The sequence below is a fragment of the Nerophis ophidion genome, linkage group LG27 (assembly GCF_033978795.1).
Source record: "Nerophis ophidion isolate RoL-2023_Sa linkage group LG27, RoL_Noph_v1.0, whole genome shotgun sequence".
In the NCBI taxonomy this organism is placed as follows: Eukaryota; Metazoa; Chordata; class Actinopteri; order Syngnathiformes; family Syngnathidae; genus Nerophis; species Nerophis ophidion.
The window spans coordinates 4,535,320-4,556,799 of record NC_084637.1 but is presented as its reverse complement, the minus strand read 5'-3'; the positions used below and the strand labels follow the sequence as shown (position 1 = coordinate 4,556,799).

Genomic DNA, 21,480 nt, shown 5'->3' with positions numbered 1-21,480 from the left:
GCTGGGCGATATGGCCTTTAATTAAAGGGGAACATTATCAGCAGACCTATGTAAGCGTCAATATATACCTTGACGGTGCAGAAAAAAGACCATATAGTTTTTTAACCGATTTCCGAACTTTAAATGGGTGAATTTTGGCGAATTAAACGCCTTTCTGTTTATCGCGCTGGAGGGGATGACGTCAGAATGTGACGTCGCCGAGGTAACACAGCCGCCATTTTCATTTTCAACCCATTCTAAACATTGGGTCTCAGCTCTGTTATTTTCCGTTTTTTTGACTATTTTTTGGAACCTTGGAGACATCATGCCTCGTCAATGTGTTGTCAGAGGGTGTAACAACACTAACAGGGAGGGATTCAAGTTGCACCACTGGCCCGAAGATGCGAAAGTGTCTGCCGCCAGACACTTTGTTAGTGAGAATATACTTATTTTAAGGTATTTTTGGGTTCATTAAGGTTAGCTAATTTTACTTGTTTTGGAAAGTCTTGACAAGCCGAATTTTCTTGTTCTATTGGCAGACCATTTTGCTTATAGTTCAAATAAAATACCCTTCATTTTTGTATTTTTTTTTCTTGTTTTTGAACACTGACTTTTTGCAGTGTGTGTCTATCCTTAACATTCCTGCCACTTTCTTTTAAACACTTTGCTATATTTACCAAGTCCTCATTTTATTTATTATACCACAATAACATCGTACCGTGGCCTTCAAAACCATGACCATGTCGTACCGGGAGATTTTGACATTGTCACGTCTCTACAGCCGAGCATTGTGGAGGATTGTTTGAATGTTTTGATCAAATTATATCCAGCGCATGTAAAATGGGACTTCAAATTAAAGTGTAAAAACATTGAGATAATTAAGTACCAGTTAGTTATCTGATTGATGTTTGTGTCTAAATGATGCCCGTTATGTTGCTTGTACGCTTTTGACTTTCCAAAGGTGCTTGGAGGGGTGTTTTTTGCATTTTTATTAAATTTTTTTTAACTTTTATTTGAAAAGTTATGTCAGCAGTCGCAAAAGCAAGTGGCATACGTGCGCGTCAACAAACCCATTAAGCCTGTCTGACCTGTTTCCCATCTGATCGATGATACTTTCTCTTTCGTTTGCTCAACCTTTGTTTGCATTTTGGATCTTTCGATGCTTAGTCAGCGGTTAAAATGGTAAACTGTTGTACTTGTATAGCGCTTTTCTACCCCTTTTTAAGTAGCCCAAAGCGCTTTGACAGTATTTCCACATTCGCCCATTCACACACACATTCACACACTGATGGTAGGAGCTGCCATGCAAGGCGCTAACCAGGACCCATCAGGAGCAAGGGTTGAAGTGTCTTGCCCAAAGACACAACGGACATGACTAGGATGGTAGAAGGTGGGGATTGAACCAGTAACCCTCAGATTGCTGGCACGGCTACTCTCCCAACTTCGCCACGCCGTCCCCAGTTGCAAAGTCTCTGAGCATTCATTAGACATTTTAACTTAACTCAGCCATGGTGAATAGTTTTAACCAAATGTGGATTTTCTAAATCAATAATGTATTCTGTCATGAGTGCAGTTCAGTGCGGATGCACATGATTTTGTGATACTTGTGTTAATTCTGTCATTTTAGCCCCTTACAGAGACAAGTATTATTTTATGTTTTTTTTTAATGCGTTACTGCTAAAAAAGAGAGAGAAAAAAGTGTTTTTACTACTTACATTAAGCCAGTGGTTCTCAAACTTTTTTTGTCATCCCCCACTTTGGACAAGGGGGAGTTTTCAAGCCCCACCTGCCCCCATCGCCCCTACAGAACGCTGATGCCAAGCTTAACATTTTCAAATTTATTGTACATCAGGTAACATTCAAGTTGTATACATTCAAACTCAATAACATAAAATAACATCAAGTTCAATAATAAATAAAATAACTGTGCAGCTGTGGTATAACTTGCATCAAGTTCAATAATAAATTAAAGGTGCAAGCAGAGTTGGTCGGGTCCGCCTTCGGCCGCTGCCGAGCCCTGGTTTAAGTCAGACCTACATAGAGGTCTTGGTTTCATGTCTCTACGACATTCCCAACAGAAGTTACAAGCAGTTTTGTCTGGGTTATTTCCTAGGGGGCGCTATAGCGCAATTTTGACTTTTGGGGTTTGGTTTTTTATTAGATGGCAATTTTTGCCAGTCCTGATGCGTGTGTAAAATTTGGTGAGTTTTGAAGCATGTTAAGGGGGTCAAATTACAGATCAGGGTTTCTGGATGTTGTTGATAAAGTTCAATAATAAATAAAATAACTACTCTGCCAGTTTTCTTTGAAAGAAATCAAGTGGCTTATTGACGTGATTGGGGTGTGTGGTCTCAAAATGTCTCTTTAATTTGTTGGGTCTCATGCTGTCTGCTGCTAGCTGTTTTAGACACAGAACACACAGGGGTCTCTCCTCTGCCCCCACCACTGTTGCCATGAATCTAAGAGCAAGATACCCTTCATCATATTTTCTTTTCGGTTGGCTTTTTGGTTGATTAAGCCCGTCAGATTTTTGTTTCTCTGCAGGCGCTGGCTCTGGCTCTGGCTCGACGACCTTTGAGGTGCGATTAAAAAATGTATCCATTTTGTGTAATAAAGATTGTTCCGCTTAGCCCCGCCCCCATTAGTTACTGTTGCTATGTCTGTCAAACTTTCGCTCCTACCTAGAAATTTAAAGCCTAGAGGAAAAACAAGTAATTTACATTTATTTATATAGCGGATTTCACAGACAGAATCACAGTTATTTACAGTGTGTATGGAAAATGAAAGCATAGTAAAAAAAAAAAAAATCCAAGAATATAATTTAAAAAAAGAATAAATTAAAGTGAAATTTCCTCCCGTTCCTCGCGCCCCACCTGTCATGTCTCTATTCCCCACCAGTGGGGCCCGCCCCACACTTTGAGAAACGCTGTTTAAGCCAAGGAAAATTGAAGATAGAGTGAGAGCGGGCACTCACACATGATTCAATCAATCAATTAATCAATCAATGTTTATTTATATAGCCCCAAATCACAAATGTCTCAAAGGACTGCACAAATCATTACGACTACGACATCCTCGGAAGAACCCACAAAAGGGCAAGGAAAACTCACACCCAGTGGGCAGGGAGAATTCACATCCAGTGGGACGCCAGTGACAATGCTGACTATGAGAAACCTTGGAGAGGACCTCAGATGTGGGCAACCCCCCCCCCTCTAGGGGACCGAAAGCAATGGATGTCGAGCGGGTCTAACATGATACTGTGAAAGTTCAATCCATAGTGGCTCCAACACAGCCGCGAGAGTTCAGTTCAAAGCGGATCCAAGACAGCAGCGGGAGTCCCGTCCACAGGAAACCATCTCAAGCGGAGGCGGATCAGCAGTGTAGAGATGTCCCCAACCGATACAGGCGAGCGGTCCATCCTGGGTCCCGACGAGCGGTCCATCCTGGGTCTCGACTCTGGACAGCTAGTACTTCATTCATGGTCATCGGATCGGACCCCCTCCACAAGGGAGGGGGGGACATAGGAGAAAGAAAAGAAGCGGCAGATCAACTATTTAAAGGCTAGAGTATACAGATGAGTTTTAAGGTGAGACTTAAATGCTTCTACTGAGGTAGCATCTCGAACTGTTACCGGGAGGGCATTCCAGAGTACTGGAGCCCGAACGGAAAATGCTCTATAGCCCGCAGACTTTTTTTGGGCTCTAGGAATCACTAATAAGCCGGAGTCTTTTGAAGGCAGATGTCTTGCCATTATTAGACAAAGAGATGTCCATTAATGGCTTTTTTGATGATATCAGATATTCCGATATTGTCCAACTCTTTATTACCGATTCCGATATCAACCGATACCGATATAAACGGTCATGGAATGAACACATTATTATGCCTAATTTTGTTGTGATGCCCCGCTGGATGCATTAAACAATGTAACAAGGTTTTCCAAAATAAATCCACTCAAGTTATGGAAAACAAAGGCCAACATGGCACTGCCATATTTATTATTGAAGTCACAAAGTGCATTATTTTTTTTTAACATGCCTCAAAACAGCAGCTTGGAATTTGGGACATGCTCTCCCTGAAAGAGCATGAGGAGGTTGAGGTGGGGAGTAGCGGGGGTTGTATATTGTAGCGTCCCGGACCAGTTAGTTCAGCAAGGGGTTCTGGGTATTTGTTCTGTTGCGTTTATGTTGTGTTACGGTGCGGATGTTCTCCCGATATGTGTTTGTCATTCTTGTTTGGTGTGGGTTCACAGTGTGGCACATATTTGTAACAATGTTAAAGTTGTTTATATGGCTACCCTCAGTGTGACCTGTATGGCGGTTGACATGAAACTGCTGAAGGAAAATACCAAGAAAAAGAGAAAAAGCCACCAAAATAGGAGCGCAAGACAAGAAGTAAAACACTACACAAAAGAAAACAGCAAAAAAAGTCCAAATAATTTAGGATGAGATGTGACAGGTGGTGACAGTACACCTACTTTGAGACAAGAGCTATATTGTTGCATGCTTGGTTATGCTTTAATGGACAATTGCAACAACTTTTTACCGTCAACTGAGTTTTGTTTTTTTAATGATTTAATGGTGTGTCTCTGGATTTTTTCAACGCAAAAATTGTGCCTTGGCTCAAAAAAGGTTGAAAAACACTGGGTGTAGACCACAAGGAAGTCTTTTACATTTAGAAAAAAAAGATAATAATATGACTCTTAATGCGCCCTAGAATCCGGTTTGCATTTTGTATGAAAATAGACCCGACTAGACCTGCTCACTGCCAGTGCACCTTTTAATCCGGTGAACCCTTTCCATCCATCCTTCCATTTTCTACCGATTGTCCCTTTCGGGATCGCGGGGGGTGCTGGAGCCTATCTTGGCTGTATTCCAGCAGAAGACGGGGTACACCCTGGACAAGTTGCCACCTCATCACAAGGCCAACACAGATAGACAATATTAACACTCACATTCACACACTAGGGACCAATCAACCTATCCCCAGGTGCATGTCTTTGGAGGTGGGAGGAAGCTGGACTACCCAAAGGGAACCCACGCAGTCACGGGGAGAACATGCAAACTCCACACACAGAATGTGAAGTTTGCGGTGCACCCTATGGTCTGGAAAGTACGGTACTTAAAAAAACACTAAAATAAACTACCCTGGATTCCAAATTGGGCTTCACGGTGGCAGAGGGGTTAGTGCGTCTGCCTCACAATACCGAAGGTCCTGCAGTCCTGGGTTCAAATCCAGGCTCGGGATCTTTCTGTGTGGAGTTTGCATGTTCTCCCCGTGAATGCGTGGGTTCCCTCCGAGTACTCCGGCTTCCTCCCACTTCCAAAAACATGCACCAGGGGATAGGTTGATTGGCAACACTAAATTGGCGCTAGTGTGTGAATGTGAGTGTGAATGTTGTCTGTCTATCTGTGTTGGCCCTGCGATGAGGTGGCGACTTGTCCAGGGTGTACCCCGCCTTCCGCCCGATTGTAGCTGAGATAGGCGCCAGCGCCCCCCGTCACCCCAAAAAGGGAATAAGCGGTAGAAAATGGATGGATGGATGGATGGATTCCAAATTGTAATGACAATGAATCCCATGTTGAGTGTATAGTATCAACTTTTGTCCAAACTGTAAATGTGTCCCGGCTACACAAAAGAGCACTCTCACATGCAGACACTTTTTTTCCCCCCTGAATTCCAACATGAGTGAGACTTCTTCCCTCTCTGCGGCACAAATGATCCCTCTGGGCTCAACAAAACAACTTTGAACAGACGCCCACCACCACTAACACACACACACACACACACACACACACACACACACATGCATTCACTCTCTTGTCCAAATAAACTCTTTACACGCAACTCTGCTGGCTGCCTGCCCAACATGTCTGCAGCTCACAGCACCTGTCAGTCAGCAGCCCGGTACCCTGCCAGGTACTGTCAGGATCCATTACTGACTCAGTAACGGACACACTGATTGACTCATGAACTAACTTAGTGTGTCTTTCTGCGTGTGTGTGTCTTGTGTTTGAGTGTGTGTGTGTGTCTTGTGTTTGTGTGTGCGTGCTTCCGATCTTTAGTGACTCCCAGGCACGATAGCAGAAAAAGCCAAGGCCACAGTCCGTTAGGTAGGTTCCAACCTTTATTTTAGACAGCTGCTAGTTATACCAGTGTTTTTCAACCTTTTTTGAGCCAAGGTACATTTTTGGCATTGAAAAAATCCAGAGGCACACCACCAGTAAAAAATCATAAAAAAAAATCGAAACTCAGTTGACAGTAAAAAGTCGTTGTCGCGATTGTTGGACATGACTTTAAAGCATGCATCACTATAGCTCTTGTCTCAAAGTAGGTGTACAGTCACCACCTGTCACATCACACCCTGACTTATTTGGACTTTTTTTGCTGTTTCCCTGTGTGTAGTGTTTTAGTTCTTGTCTTGCAGTCCTATTTCTTTTTTTTTTTGGTTATTTTCCTGTAGCAGTTACATTTTAGATTAGATTAGATAGTACTTTATTTATTCCATCAGGAGAGTTCCTTCAGGAAAATTACGATTTTCAGCACAATCCCATTCAAGATCAGACAAACATTACAGGGAGACAGAACAGGATCGCTGACGGGTCTGCCGGCTTCCAGCACCCCTTACAAAAAAGATGACATACAGGTAAACAAGGGGGGGCGGGCGGAATGGGAAAAAATAGAAGATTAAAATAAAATTTAAAAATCGGTCTAAGCCTGGGCCCCTGGATAGGGGGTGCAGACTGAGGCCAAGGGGGAAAAAAAAAAAAAATGTCTACCTTTTGAGCGATATTTCCTGAATCCAATTTGTTATAGAAATCAAGAATATTTCAGTTGTTTTTAAACTTTTAAGTGGGGACATTGTTGATTGTCATGTCATGTTCGGATCCGTCAGGAGAGTTCCTTCAGGAAAATTTAAATTTTCAGCACAATCCCATTCAAGATCAGACAAACATTACAGGGAGACAGAACAGGATCACTGACGGGTCTGCCGGCTTCCAGCGGCCCTTACAAAAAAGGTGAGATACAGGTAAACAAAAAATCAGTCTAAGCCTGAGCCCCTGGAGAGGGGGTGCAGACTGAGGCCAAGGGGAAAAAAACAACTCATAGCCATAGTACACATCCCTCTTACATGTGTGTAAGAGGGAAACATCAAACATCAAAGGACACAGAGGACATTAAAGACATTAAGGCAGCAGATACAACCAGACACTTCTACATACAGCTATGAATAAAAACTAAAAGAAACATATCCACTGTGGTGGCCTCTGCGGTGTTCCACGCCATCGTCCGCTGGGGTGGAGGGAGCAGACCCAACAAAGCAACCAAGACAGCCGACTCCACTCTCGGCCAGTGTCCAGTCCGCATGGATGAGCGAGGATACGTCCAAGGTGACTGAGGTGTCCGACTCCTGGGGGGGGGGAATAGAAAATTAAAATAAAATTAAAAAATCGGTCTTAGCCTAGGCCCTGGAGTGGGGGTGCATACTGAAGCCAAGGGAAAAAAAAAAAAAAAAAAAATGTCTACCTTTGAGCGATATTTCCTGAATCCAATTTGTTATAGAAATCAAGAATATTTCAGTTGTTTTTAAACTTCTAAGTGGAGACATTGTTGATTGTCATGTCATGTTCGGATCTACTTTGTGGACGCCGTCTTTGCTCCACAGTAAGTCTTTGCTGTCGTCCAGCATTCTGTTTTTGTTTACTTTGTAGCGAGTTCAGTTTTAGTTTCGTTCTGCAAAGCCTTTTCTAAGCTTCAATGCCTTTTCTTAGGGACACTCACCTTTTGTTTATTTTTGGCTTCAGCATTAGACACCTTTTTACCTGCACCCTGCCTCCCGCTGTTTCCGACATCGACAAATCAATTAGCTACCGGCTGCCACCTACTGATATGGAAGAGTATTACACGGTTACGCTGCCGAACTCTAGACAGCACCGACACTCAACAACAACACATCACTGGCAGACTTTAATTACTGGTTTCCCCAAAATATTTTTAACCCAAATATGTGAAATGACATAATCTACCAAGGCACACCAGACTGTATCTCACGCCACACTACATTGGTTGAAATACACTGTTATACTACACCATTCTTTCACAGTTTCCTCACCACCCCACCTTCTCTGGACTTCCTCCCCCGTCTTTGTCATGCAGTGCTTCTTAACCATAGAGCAGTGGTCCCCAACCACCGGTCCTGGGACTGGTACCGGTCCGTGACGCATTTGCTACCAAGCTGCAGAGAAACATGAAATAATTTATTGAGGACTGCATTTTCTGTGACTTAACTTTGGCCTGCCCCACTAAACACACCAATGAGTTTATTTATAGATGTACAAGAAACTGCGTAACATGATTCAATGCACATTCATCAATCAATCAATGTTTATCTATATAGCCCCAAATCACAAATGTCTCAAAGGACTGCACAAATCATTACGACTACAACATCCTCGGAAGAACCCACAAAAGGGCAAGGAAAACTCACACCCAGTGGGCAGGGAGAATTCACATCCAGTGGGACGCCAGTGACAATGCTGACTATGAGAAACCTTGGAGAGGACCTCAGATGTGGGCAACCCGAAAGCAATGGATGTCGAGCGGGTCTAACATGATACTGTGAAAGTTCAATCCATAGTGGCTCCAAGACAGCAGCGAGAGTCCCGTCCACAGGAAACCATCTCAAGCGGATCATTCATGAACATATCAAATACAAATGTGACGGATTGTAGCCGAAGGCTGATTTCCATCTGCATCTCATCGCAAAGAAACAAGCTCACACTAATTCAGCGTGATAGTGACTTGCATTTTTCATGCACTTCTTTTTGCCGTATTTACCTGGCACAGGTGGTACGCCGGTCCCTGAAAATAACGCCTACATTTAACCGGTCCGTGGTGCAAAAAAGGTTGGGGACCACTGCCCTAGAGTGCTGCCAAAAAGTGGTAATACACACTTCCAGCACTCGGGGCGGTAATTGTAAAAATGTTAAAAGTGGTGAAGCAGTATTTTTATTTGCATTTATCGTATTTTTCAGACTATAAGTCGCAGTTTTTTTCATAGTTTGGCCGGGGGTGCGACTTATTCTCAGGAGCGACTTATGTGTGGAATTATTAACACATTTCCGTAAAATATCAAATATTATTATTTAGCTAATTCACGGAAGAGACTAGATGTATAAGATTTCATGGGATTTAGCAATTAGGAGTGACAGATTGTTTGGTAAACGTGTAGCATGTTCTTTATGATATAGTTATTTGAATGACTCTTACCTAGGGGTGTAACGGTACACAAAAATTTCGGTTTGGTACGTACCTCGGTTTAGAAGTCACGGTTCGGTTCCTTTTCAGTACAGTAAGAAAACAACAAAATATAATTTTTTGGGTTATTTACCAAATTTGTAAACAATGGCTTGATCCTTTTAACATTGGGAACGTTATAATAATTCTATCCACGTTAATCCACATTAAACTGCCTCAAGTTGTTGATTTGATTAAATAAAATGACAAAACCTTTCTTCTACGTATAAAAAGTGCAACATTAAACAATTTCAAGTCAACTCATCATGCTTAATTTATTACAGCATTTGGGAAGCCTGTTGTTTACTTTTATTATACACACATGCACACACACATACACACACACACACACACACACACACACACAGCAAAATGAGCTAACATAACGCTAAAAGCTAATTAGCCTTCACCTCAACTATGAGCGAGCTGAGCTACATTTTAAGTTTCTAAAATGTCAACGGGCTCATAGTGATGTTTGTAATAGTTGTGACTGGGAAGTGTTTTTTTTATAATTTGGGGAGTGTACGATGTCCGCTGCGCACCTGCTAAACACAAATCTGCTCATCTCGACGCCGGAGCACTGACTCCATGCTTTCTGAATCCGCACTGCTGATTGGCTGTTACATTGGCTTTGTATGTAATCAATCAGATGGTTATGTGGGCGGGACAATGCTGGGTGCTCACTGCTCAGACAGAGGCAGCTGCAGAGCAGCTTGTTAAGACTTTAGGTTACAAACTCGTTCGATACACCCTCGTACCGAAACGGTTCAATACAAATACACGTACCGTTACACCCCTACTCTTACCATAACATGTTAGGTTAACATAGCAGGCACCTTCTCAGTTGGTTATTTATGCCTCATATAACGTACACTTACTCAGCCTGTTGTTTACTATTCTTTATTTGTTTTAAATTGCCTTTCAAATGTCTATTCGTGGTGTTGGGTTTTATCAAATCAATTTACCCCCAAAATGCGACTTATACTCCAGTGCGACTTATATGTTTTTTTTCCTTCTTTATTACGCATTTTAGGCAGGAGCGACTTATACTCTGAAAAATACGGTACATTTTTTTGACGGTTTACTTAAGAAACTTATTTATAATTATTCATTACTATTAGTTTAACTGGAATGAACTATAAGGCGCACTTGAAATCCTTTAATTTTCTCAAAAATTGACAGTGCCCGGTGCGCCTAATGTACAGAATAATTCTGTTTGTGCTTACCGACCTTGAAGCAATTTTAAAGTTCAAGTTAAAGTACCAATAATAGTCACACACACACTAGGTGAGGCGAAATTGTTCTGTGCATTTGACCCATCACCCTTGATCGCCCCCTGGAGGGTGAAGGGAGCAGTGAGCAGCAGCAGGGGCCACGTCCAGGAATAATTTTTGGTGATTAAGCCCCCAATTCCAACCCTCGATGCTGAGTGCCAAGCAACGAGGTAATGGGTCCCGTTTTTATAGTCTCTGGTATGACCGGGGTTTGAACTCAAAACCTACCCATCTCAAGGTGGACACTGTAACCACTTTATTAATACAATCTAAATATTCACTAAGTTAGCAACACTGATCCCTCCTGCTAGGTCTTCTTATTCTCTGTCAGACCAGGTACATATGAGCTAACTACAGTGTCAAAAGTATTTGGCCACCCATCCAAATGATGAGAATCAGGTGTCCTAATCACTTGGCCCGGTGTATAAAATCAATCAGGCATGGAGACTGTTTCTACAAACATTTGTGAAAGAATCAATCAATAAATCAATGTTTATTTATATAGCCCCAAATCACAAATGTCTCAAAGGACTGCACAAATCATTACGACTACAACATCCTCGGAAGAACCCACAAAAGGGCAAGGAAAACTCACACCCAGTGGGCAGGGAGAATTCACATCCAGTGGGACGCCAGTGACAATGCTGACTATGAGAAACCTTGGAGAGGACCTCAGATGTGGGCAACCCCCCCCCTCTAGGGGACCGAAAGCAATGGATGTCGAGCAGGTCTAACATGATACTGTGAAAGTTCAATCCATAGTGGCTCCAAGACAGCCGCGAGAGTTCAGTTCAAGCGGATCCAAGACAGCAACGAGAGTCCCGTCCACAGGAAACCATCCCAAGCGGAGGCGGATCAGCAGCGTAGAGATGTCCCCAACCGATACACAGGCGAGCGGTCCATCCTGGGTCTCGACTCTGGACAGCCAGTACTTCATCCATGGTCATCGGACCGGAACCCCTCCACAAGGGAGGGGGGGGACATAGGAGAAAAAAGAAAAGAAGCAGCAGATCAACTGGTCTAAAAAGGAGGTCTATTTAATGGCTATAGTATACAGATGAGTTTTAAGGTGAGACTTAAATGCTCCTACTGAGGTAGCATCTCGAACTGTTACCGGGAGGGCATTCCAGAGTACTGGAGCCCGAACGGAAAACGCTCTAAAGCCTGCAGACTTTTTTTGGGCCGCTCTCAGTGATGTCCAGCGTGGAACTGTCACAGGATGCTAACCGTGCAACAAATCCAGCCGTGAAATTTCCTCGCTCCTAAATATTCCAAAGTCAACTTTATTATAAGAAAATTTAAGAGTTTGGGAACAACAGCAACCCAGCCACCAAGTGGTAGGCCACGTAAACGAATAGAGAGGGGTCACCGGATGTTGAAGCTCATAGTGCAAAGACTTTCTGCACAGTCAGTTGCTACAGACCTCCAAACTTCATGTGACCTTCCAATTAGCCCACATACAGTTCGCAGAGAGCTTCATGGAATGGGTTTTCATGGCCGATCAGCTGCATCTAAGCCATACATCACCAAGTCCAATGCAAAGCGTGGTGTAAAGCACGTGGTCACTGGACTCTAGAGCAGTGGAAGACGCCTTCTCTGAACCGATGGGTCACACTTTTCCATCTGGCAATCTGATGGACCAGTCTGGGTTTGGAGGTTGCCAGTAGAGGGGTACATTTCGGAATGCATTATGCCGAGTGTGAAATTTGGTGGAGGAGGAATTATGGCGTGGGGTTGTTTTCCAGGAGTTGGACTTGGCCCCTTGGTTACAGTGAAAGGAACTTTGAAAATCCATGATACCAAAACATTTTGGACAATTCCATGGGATGGCACTTCAAGTTCATTTGTGAGTAAAGCCAGGTGGCCAAATACTTGTGGCAATATACTGTATGTTAAGAAGCAGAGTTCAAATGTGGCCCACTGCAAATAAATGCAAGTATGGGAAACATTACAATACATGTCAGCTGACAGTGTCAGCCCTCACTGTATCTGGGCATTTCCCAACATATTGCGCTTTCTTTATCTGAAACCCAAGAGCTGAATGCCTTGATTGTACTTCGACCACTTTGGAGTATTGCAGCAAGGAGTGTGTAAGATCGACATCAACAACACTATTTTTTTCTCCCTTTCATTCTTGGCTGTGAGATCTCTCTTTCTCTGATCCTCACTGGGCAAGTTTGGGCATGAAGGGCGACAACAGAAAATTCTTGTCATCTATTTCTACTCTCATTGCCGTCCTGATAGTAAGACTGGTGTCCATGACACTGTGGTCCAAGTGGTCTGGTGAATTGGTATAACACCATAGGAAGAATAAAGTCAATAACAGAAGGAGACAACGTCTGCAGGAACCTACCACATAGTGAAGGACATACACTATTTGATTTCCTACTTTGCAGCTCATTTTTATTTGACGGTTTTTGAAATATCTTGTGTGACATCATGCACAAAAGTGCACTTATAGCTTGCACTTTCTGTTTTGGAAATGACATGCCATGTATGTATTTGGAAGTTGATTGTATCACTGAATCAATACATGTACTATGAACTATATGTGTATGTATGTATGTATGTATATATATATATATATATATATACACATATACACATACATACATAAATATGTAAATATACATATATACATCTACATATGTATATATACATATATATATATATATACACATATATATAGATATGTATGGACTGGACTCTCACTATTATGTTAGATCCACCATGGACTGGACTTTCACAATATTATGTCAGACCCTCTCGACGTCTTTTGCAGAGAGGGAAACCGGTTTCTCAAAGTCATTCTCATCGACCTCCCACTGGGTCGTGTTTTTTTCCTTGCCCCTATGTTGGCGCTGATCCGCGGATGTCGTTGTGGCTTGTGCAGCCCTTTGAGACACTTGTGATTCAGGTCCATAATAAAGGGAATAAGCGGTAGAAAATGGATGGATGGTTGGATAAAAAATATATAGCCCTAAATCATACATATATATATATATATATATATATATATATATATATATATATATATATATATATATATATATATATATATGTATATGTATATATATGTATATGTATATATATGTATATGTATATATGTGTATATATATATATATGTATATATATATATATATGTATATGTATATATACATATATGTATATATATATATATATGTATATATATATATATATATGTATATGTATATATACATGTATATATACATATACATGTATATATACATATACATGTATATATATATGTATATATGTATATATATGTATGTATATGTGTATATATGTATGTATATGTATGTGTATATGTATATATATATGTATGTGTATATGTATATATATGTGTATATATATATATATATATATGTATATATATATATATATATATATATATATATATTAGGGGTGTTGGAAAAAATCGATTCGAATACGAATCGAATACGTTGTGCGATTCGGAAACTATTCTCATTTTTAAAAAATCGATTTTTAAACGAACGCCTCGGGATCCCCCGGGAAGAGCTAGACGAAGTGGCTGGGGAGAGGGAAGTCTGGGTTTCCCTGCTCAGGCTGTTGCCCCCGCGACCCGACCTCGGATAAGCGGAAGATGATGGATGGATGGATGGATTTAAAAAAAAATTTTTTTTTAATTTTATTATTACTTTTTTTAATCAATCCAACAAAACAATACACAGCAATACCATAACAATGCATTCCAATTCCAAAAGCAAACCTGACCCAGCAAACCAAAAGTAGTGAAATAAAAATTAATATTATCAACAACAGTATCAATATTAGTTATAATTTCAGCATAGCAGTGATTAAAAATCCCTCATTGACATTATCATTAGACATTTATAAAAACAATAAAAAAGAACAATAGTGTCACAGTGGCTTACACTTGCATCGCATCTCATAAACTTGACAACACACTGTGTCCAATGTTTTCACAAAGATAAAGTAAGTCGTATTTTTGATTCGTTTAATAGTTAAAACAAATTTACATTATTGCAATCAGTTGATAAAACATTGTCCTTTACAATTATAAAAGTAAAAAAATAAAAATCTACTACTCTGCTAGCATGTGAGCAGACTGGGGTAGATCCTGCTGAAATCCTATGTATTGAATGAATACAGAATCGTTTTGAATCGGAAAAATATTGTTTTTGAATCGAGAATCGAATCGAATTGAAAAAATCGATATATTATCGAATCGTGACCCCAAGAATCGATATTGAATCGAATCGTGGGACAACCAAAGATTCACAGCCCTTATATATATATATATATATATATATATATATATATATATATACACACGTACACATACACATTTATATACATATATACACAAATATGTACACGCGTACGTGTGTAAATATGTATATATATATATGTGTATATTTATATACCCATACATATATACTCGTATACACATATATAAATATACATATACACATATGGCTTCACGGTGGGAGAGGGGTTAGTGCGTCTGCCTCACAATACGAAGGTCCTGCAGTCCCGGGTTCAAATCCAGGCTCGGGATCTTCCTGTGTGGAGTTTGCATGTTCTCCCCGTGAATGCGTGGGTTCCCTCCGGGTACTCCGGCTTCCTCCCACTTCCAAAGACATGCACCTGGGGATAGGTTGATTGGCAACACTAAATTGGCCCTAGTTTGTGAATGTTGTCTGTCTATCTGTGTTGGCCCTGCGATGAGGTGGCGACTTGTCCAGGGTGTACCCCGCCTTCCGCCCGATTGTAGCTGAGATAGGCGCCAGCGACCCCAAAAGGGAATAAGTGGTAGAAAATGGATGGAGGGATGGATGGATATACACATATACATTTATATACATATACACATTTATACACATATACACACATATAAATACATGTATACACACATATATACATATATATACATACATATACACATAAATAAATACACATACCTACATATATACATATTATATATTTATATACATATATATATATATATTTAAATACACATATACATACATACATAAATACATATACACACACAAACACACACACACACACACATTTTTTTTACAAAACACTGAAGATCAAAAATGTGCTCTAATTATTTTGAAAAGATTGATGAAAATGAGGCTCACAGTATTTGTGATAAAGTTGCTGTTTACTTCTCCTCTTTCCTAAAGACAAACACGCACACACATACACCAACAAAGCCTCGCGTGCGAACTTTCAACCCCCAGCATCCTGAGTAAGGAAGGAGGCCGCTGGAGGAAAAGATATAAACTGTTCAGCAGTTTACACACACACACACTCACACACACACACACACACACACACACACACACACACACACACACACACACACACACACACACACACACACACTGTAATAGGATAGCAGGAACACATCTGATATACACTGAGGGAAACAATTACTGGATTTGTTGATTTAGTAAGTGTACTCCCTTAAAATGGCTTAAATATCCTTAGTTTCAGTGGTAGGTTTAGTTAGTCAGAATATCAACATAAAAAAAGTCCAATAAACATCTTAAATAAAAGTATGCAAAATGGTAGTGATAGCGTGAAATAAACATTTGATACACTTCCAACCTGCGGGAATCCTGACTGTGCCAGACTGGTCAAGTGCTCACACTGCAAAAACTGAGAGGTGAGGCGCTGAATTTCGGGAGTCTCCCAGAAAATCCGTGAGCGTTGGCAAGTATGAATCTAAGAAGATTAAATATCTCAAATAAGGGTGATATTTGCTTATTTTCTGTCCGATAATATAATTCTTCTCACTAAGCAGATTTTATGTTAGTGTTTTACTTGTTTTAAGGGTTTTGGTCCTAAATGATCTGAGTAAGATATTACATCTTGTTGCAGATATGTGATGACCTATATTGAGTAAAACCTGCTTGAAACTAGAATATCAAGTGTTGCAAAGCTGTGTCATCAACACTCACAAGTATAAAACTGCTTTTTCAAAGTAATCATTTCTTATTTCAAGCATGAACAAAAAAATCATGACTTTGACCCAATTGTGTCTCATAATGAAAATAGATGACAGCCAAATGGACTTTGCTGTTTTATTTTCAATGAAACAAGAGAAAAGATGCACTCATATAGTAGTACAGTTGGCACAGTGCAGTAAACGGACAGTTAATATTTTAAACATTTAACATGTCACATTTCAAACTATTTTGAACAGAAATAGTTCACGCACATTCAGGTAAATTCTTTAAAATTACAATAACAAAAAATTTGGGTGGGGGCCGGGCTTTATATATATATATATATATATATATATATATATATATATATTATCCAGAGAAAAGTGCTCGATACCGTGGTAGAGCGCAATATGTATGTGTGAGAAAAATCACAAGACTACTTCATCTCTACAGAACTGTTTCATGAGGGGTTCCCTCAAATCTCCTGATGATTGAGGGAACCCCTCATGAAACAGTTCTGTAGAGATGAAGTAGTCTTGTGATTTTTCCCACACCTACATATATATATATATATATATATATATATATATATATATATATCCAGAGAAAAGTGCTCGATACCGTGGTAGAGCGCAATATGTATGTGTGAGAAAAATCACAAGACTACTTCATCTCTACAGAACTGTTTCATGAGGGGTTCCCTCAAATCTCCTGATGATTGGGGGAACCCCTCATGAAACAGTTCTGTAGAGATGAAGTAGTCTTGTGATTTTTCCCACACCTACATATAAATATATATATATATATATATATATTATTATTATTATTATTATCCAAAGAAAAGTGCTCGATACAGTGGTAGAGCGCAATATGCAGGTGTGGGAAAAATCACAAGACTACTTCATCTCTACAGAACTGTTTCATGAGGGGTTCCCTCAAATCTCCTGATGATTGAGGGAACCCCTCATGAAACAGTTCTGTAGAGATGAAGTAGTCTTGTGATTTTTCCCACACCTACATATATATATATATATATATATATATATATATATATATATATACATATATATATATATATATATATGTATATGTATGTATATATGTATGTATGTATGTATGTGTATATATATATATATATGTATGGATACATTCCAATTAAGCTCGGTTGGTAGAGTGGCCGTGCCAGCAACTTGAGGGTTGCAGGTTCGATTCCCGCTTCCGCCATCCTAGTCACTGCCGTTGTGTCCTTGGGCAAGACACTTTACCCGCGTGCTCCCAGTGCCACCCACACTGGTTTAAATGTAACTTAGATATTGGGTTTCACTATGTAAAGCGCTTTGAGTCACTAGAGAAAAGCGCTATATAAATATATAATTCATAATTCGAACATACATACACACGCACAAAATACGGTAATTGATTAAACGGATTATTCTACCCAGCCCTACAAAGACATTGAAATAATGCCAGTACTTCAATCCTGAAAAAGCCAGTTTTAAGTCTATAGATCACCCCGGTTAGAGATTTGACGTTCATGAAAGCATAGCTTTTTGCCGTCTATATTAAGTGAACTTTAAGAACCTATGAGCAGTTACTATCTTATCCTACCTGTTACTCAGAAATGCGTAGCAAAGTAATAGTATCTTTCGAGTATTGGGTTGGAGAGCCCTGCTCTGCACAGTGAAACTAACCTAAGACCATTCTTTATCTGGTCACATGACAGCCACCCTCAAGAATGGACCGAATAGGTCAAGCCTGCTCAGCCATCACAGCCTCATGGGGGAGGAAGAAGTCCAGAGCACGTCCACGCCGACCACCGCCCTGGTGACCTCCATTGATGGGATTCGCTTCTCAGAGGGAGACCTGCTCCTCCAGGTGAGGTCTGATGGATCCTCTACGTCGAACTTGTTTCCATTGAGGGCCACGTCGCAATTATGGCAGCCCTAAAAGGGCCTTTTGTAAGAGTAAATATAGATGAATACGAAAGATTTGCCTCATGATATTACCTAATGGCCCATACCAGGGGTGCCCATTACGTCGATCGCGAGCTACCAGTCGACCGCGGGGGGTGTGTCAGTCGATCTCGAGCCAGGCTTTTAAAAAAAAAATAGACCTAAAAATTAGTGATCATCAATCTTCACCAAGACGTCACTTAAATGACATTCACGGTACCGGAGGGTCTTGTGAGATGACGCTGGCTGCTGAAAGATCATTATTATGAAAATATGACCGAGAGGAAGGCGAGAAACACTTTTTATTTCAACAGACTCTCACGCCGTACCTTCCGTCAAAACTCTAAAGGCCGACTGCACATTTCCTATCTTCACAATAAAAGCCCTGCTTCATGCTGCCTGCGCTAACTAAATACAGAGTCTCGGAAAACTGGCATGCACAAGCGATCCCTCAGAAAGCTGGCGTGCACATCACTTGTGCACGCCAGCTTTCCGAGACTCTTATTTAGTTAGCGCAGGCAGCATGAAGCAGGGCTTTTATTGTGAAGATGGGAAATGTGCAGTCGGCCTTTAGAGTTTTGACGGAAGGGACGGCGCGAAAGTCTGTTGAAATAAAAAGTGTTTCTCGCCTTCCTCTCTGTCATTTTTTCATAATAATGAACTGGCAGCAGCCGGCGTCATCTCACAAGACCCTCGGGTGCCGTGAATGTCAATCAAGCAAGCTACGGAATTTGCCGTCAATGTTTTTCTTGTAAAGTGTATGGAAGCTGGATGAATTAGATGCCAAAAACCAACCACTTTCATGTGGTATTGTACAGAAAGGACAACTTTTTTTCTCCTCCATTTGAAAATGTGGGCGTTATCTGTCATGATCCGTATTCTGGATCATGTTTAGTGTAGTTATTTTCTGTTAGTTTGGATTCCCTTTGTTGTTTGTGTACCTTTTTGCCTTTTTGTGAGTCAGTTTGGTCACCATGGCAACATATTAATTTCACCTGCTGAGGGTTCCAGACGCACACCTGTTTTTGTTAATTACTTCCTTATTCAAGCCTGCCTTGTCCCGTCAGTCGGTCTTGGTCCCTTGTTTGCGGTATGCAACTCTTTCGTTGGTAATTCTAGATTTCTTGTTACCTGATCCTGTGCTAGTGTTAGCATTAGCTTCTGTGCTTTCGCCACGCGTTTCTTTTCGTCTGTTTTTGTACCAGTGTTTTGTTATTAAATCATTCTTACCTTTTAGTTGTTGTCCGGAGTGTCTATGTTTGCGTTGGAGGAACGATCCCGCATTAAAATGCGACCCCCACGTGACAGTTATCATCATTACTGTCTGATTCCAATCAATGCAAGTCATCAGAATCAGGTAATACACCAACTTATATTCTTGTCTTCGTGAAAGAAAGACATCTATATGTGTTACACATGCTTGTATTATCATTGAACACATTTAACTTGTTTACAAAAATGTCTCTTTCATAAATAAATAAATATAAATGATATATATAAATGAGGTAGATCCCCTCGAGTTGGTCAATTGAAAAGTAGCTCGCCTGCAGAAAAAGTGTGGGCACCCCTGGCCTACATATTTGATTATTATATGTATTTTTTTACATACATTATAAAAAAATGATATATATATATATCTACATTTTACGATAAATTTGAAGCTCAGTCAGAATCATACAATAAAATGTACAGTGTTTTTTACAGCTTATTACTGTATTTTTCAGAGCCGCACCCACTAAATTAAAAAAAATATTATTCCATTGATTGATTGATTGATTGAAACTTTCATTAGTAGATTGCACAGAACAGTACATATTCCGTACAACTGACCACTGAATGGTAACACCCAACTAGTTTAGGTCGGGGTCCACGTTAATCAATTCATGGTAATAATTATTATATATGGCCACAGATGAATACGTTGTGAAATGAGCTTTGCACACTCTTGGCATTCTCCCCATGAGCTTCAAGCACACCTGTGAAGTGAAAACCATTTCAGGTGACTACCTGTTGAAGCTCATTCAAAGAATGCCAAGAGTGTGCGAAAAATTAATCAGAGCAAAGGGTGGCTATATTAAAAAAAGTAGAATACAAAACATGTTTTAAATTATTTCACCTTTTTTTGTTAAGTACATAACTCCACATGTTGATTTATAGTTTTGATGTGATAATATACAATGTAAATAGTCATGAAAATTGAATTGGAAGGCATGTCCAAATTTTTGGCCTGTATTGTATGTAAATAAACATTTACAAGATATTTCTATGTAAATAACTCATTTAACAGCATCCATATTCTGCGGACTATTAGATTAGATTAGATTAAATAGTACTTTATTTATTCCGTCAGGAGAGTTCCATCCATCCATTTACTACCGCTTATTCCCTTTTGGGGTCGCGGGGGGCGCTGGCGCCTATCTCAGCTACAATCGGGCGGAAGGCGGGGTACACCCTGGACAAGTCGCCACCTCATCGCAGGGCCAACACAGATAGACAGACAACATTCACACTCACATTCACACACTAGGGCCAATTTAGTGTTGCCAATCAACCTATCCCCAGGTGCATGTCTTTGGAAGTGGGAGGAAGCCGGAGTACCCGGAGGGAACCCACGCATTCACGGGGAGAACATGCAAACTCCACACAGAAAGATCCCGAGCCTGGATTTGAACCCAGGACTGCAGGAACTTCGTATTGTGAGGCAGACGCACTAACCCCTCTGCCACCGTGAAGCCCCAGGAGAGTTCCTTCAGGAAAATTAAAATTTTCAGCACAACCCCATTCAAGATCAGACAAACATTACAGGGAGACAGAACAGGATCGCTGACGGGTCTGCCGGCTTCCAGCGCCCCTTACAAAAAAGGTGAGATACAGGTAAACGGGGGAGGGGGGGGATGGGAGAAAATAGAAGATTAAAATAAAATAAAAAAATCAGTCTAAGCCCTGGCCCCTGGATAGGGGGTGCAGGCTGAGGCCAAGGGGAAAAAAACAACTCATAGCCATAGTACACAT

General features: G+C 40.6%; 1 protein-coding gene across 2 annotated transcripts in view; it reads left to right on the top strand.

Moving 5' to 3' along the window:
• Positions 1–21,480, top strand: part of LOC133544352 (aryl hydrocarbon receptor-like) — a 75,268-nt gene that overhangs the window by 20,763 nt on the left and 33,025 nt on the right. For both annotated transcript variants that reach the window (XM_061889571.1, XM_061889572.1), the window contains one exon: positions 18,240–18,391. In XM_061889571.1, coding sequence (XP_061745555.1) covers positions 18,240–18,391 — 152 coding nt within the window. The remainder of the gene's footprint in view (positions 1–18,239; positions 18,392–21,480) is intronic.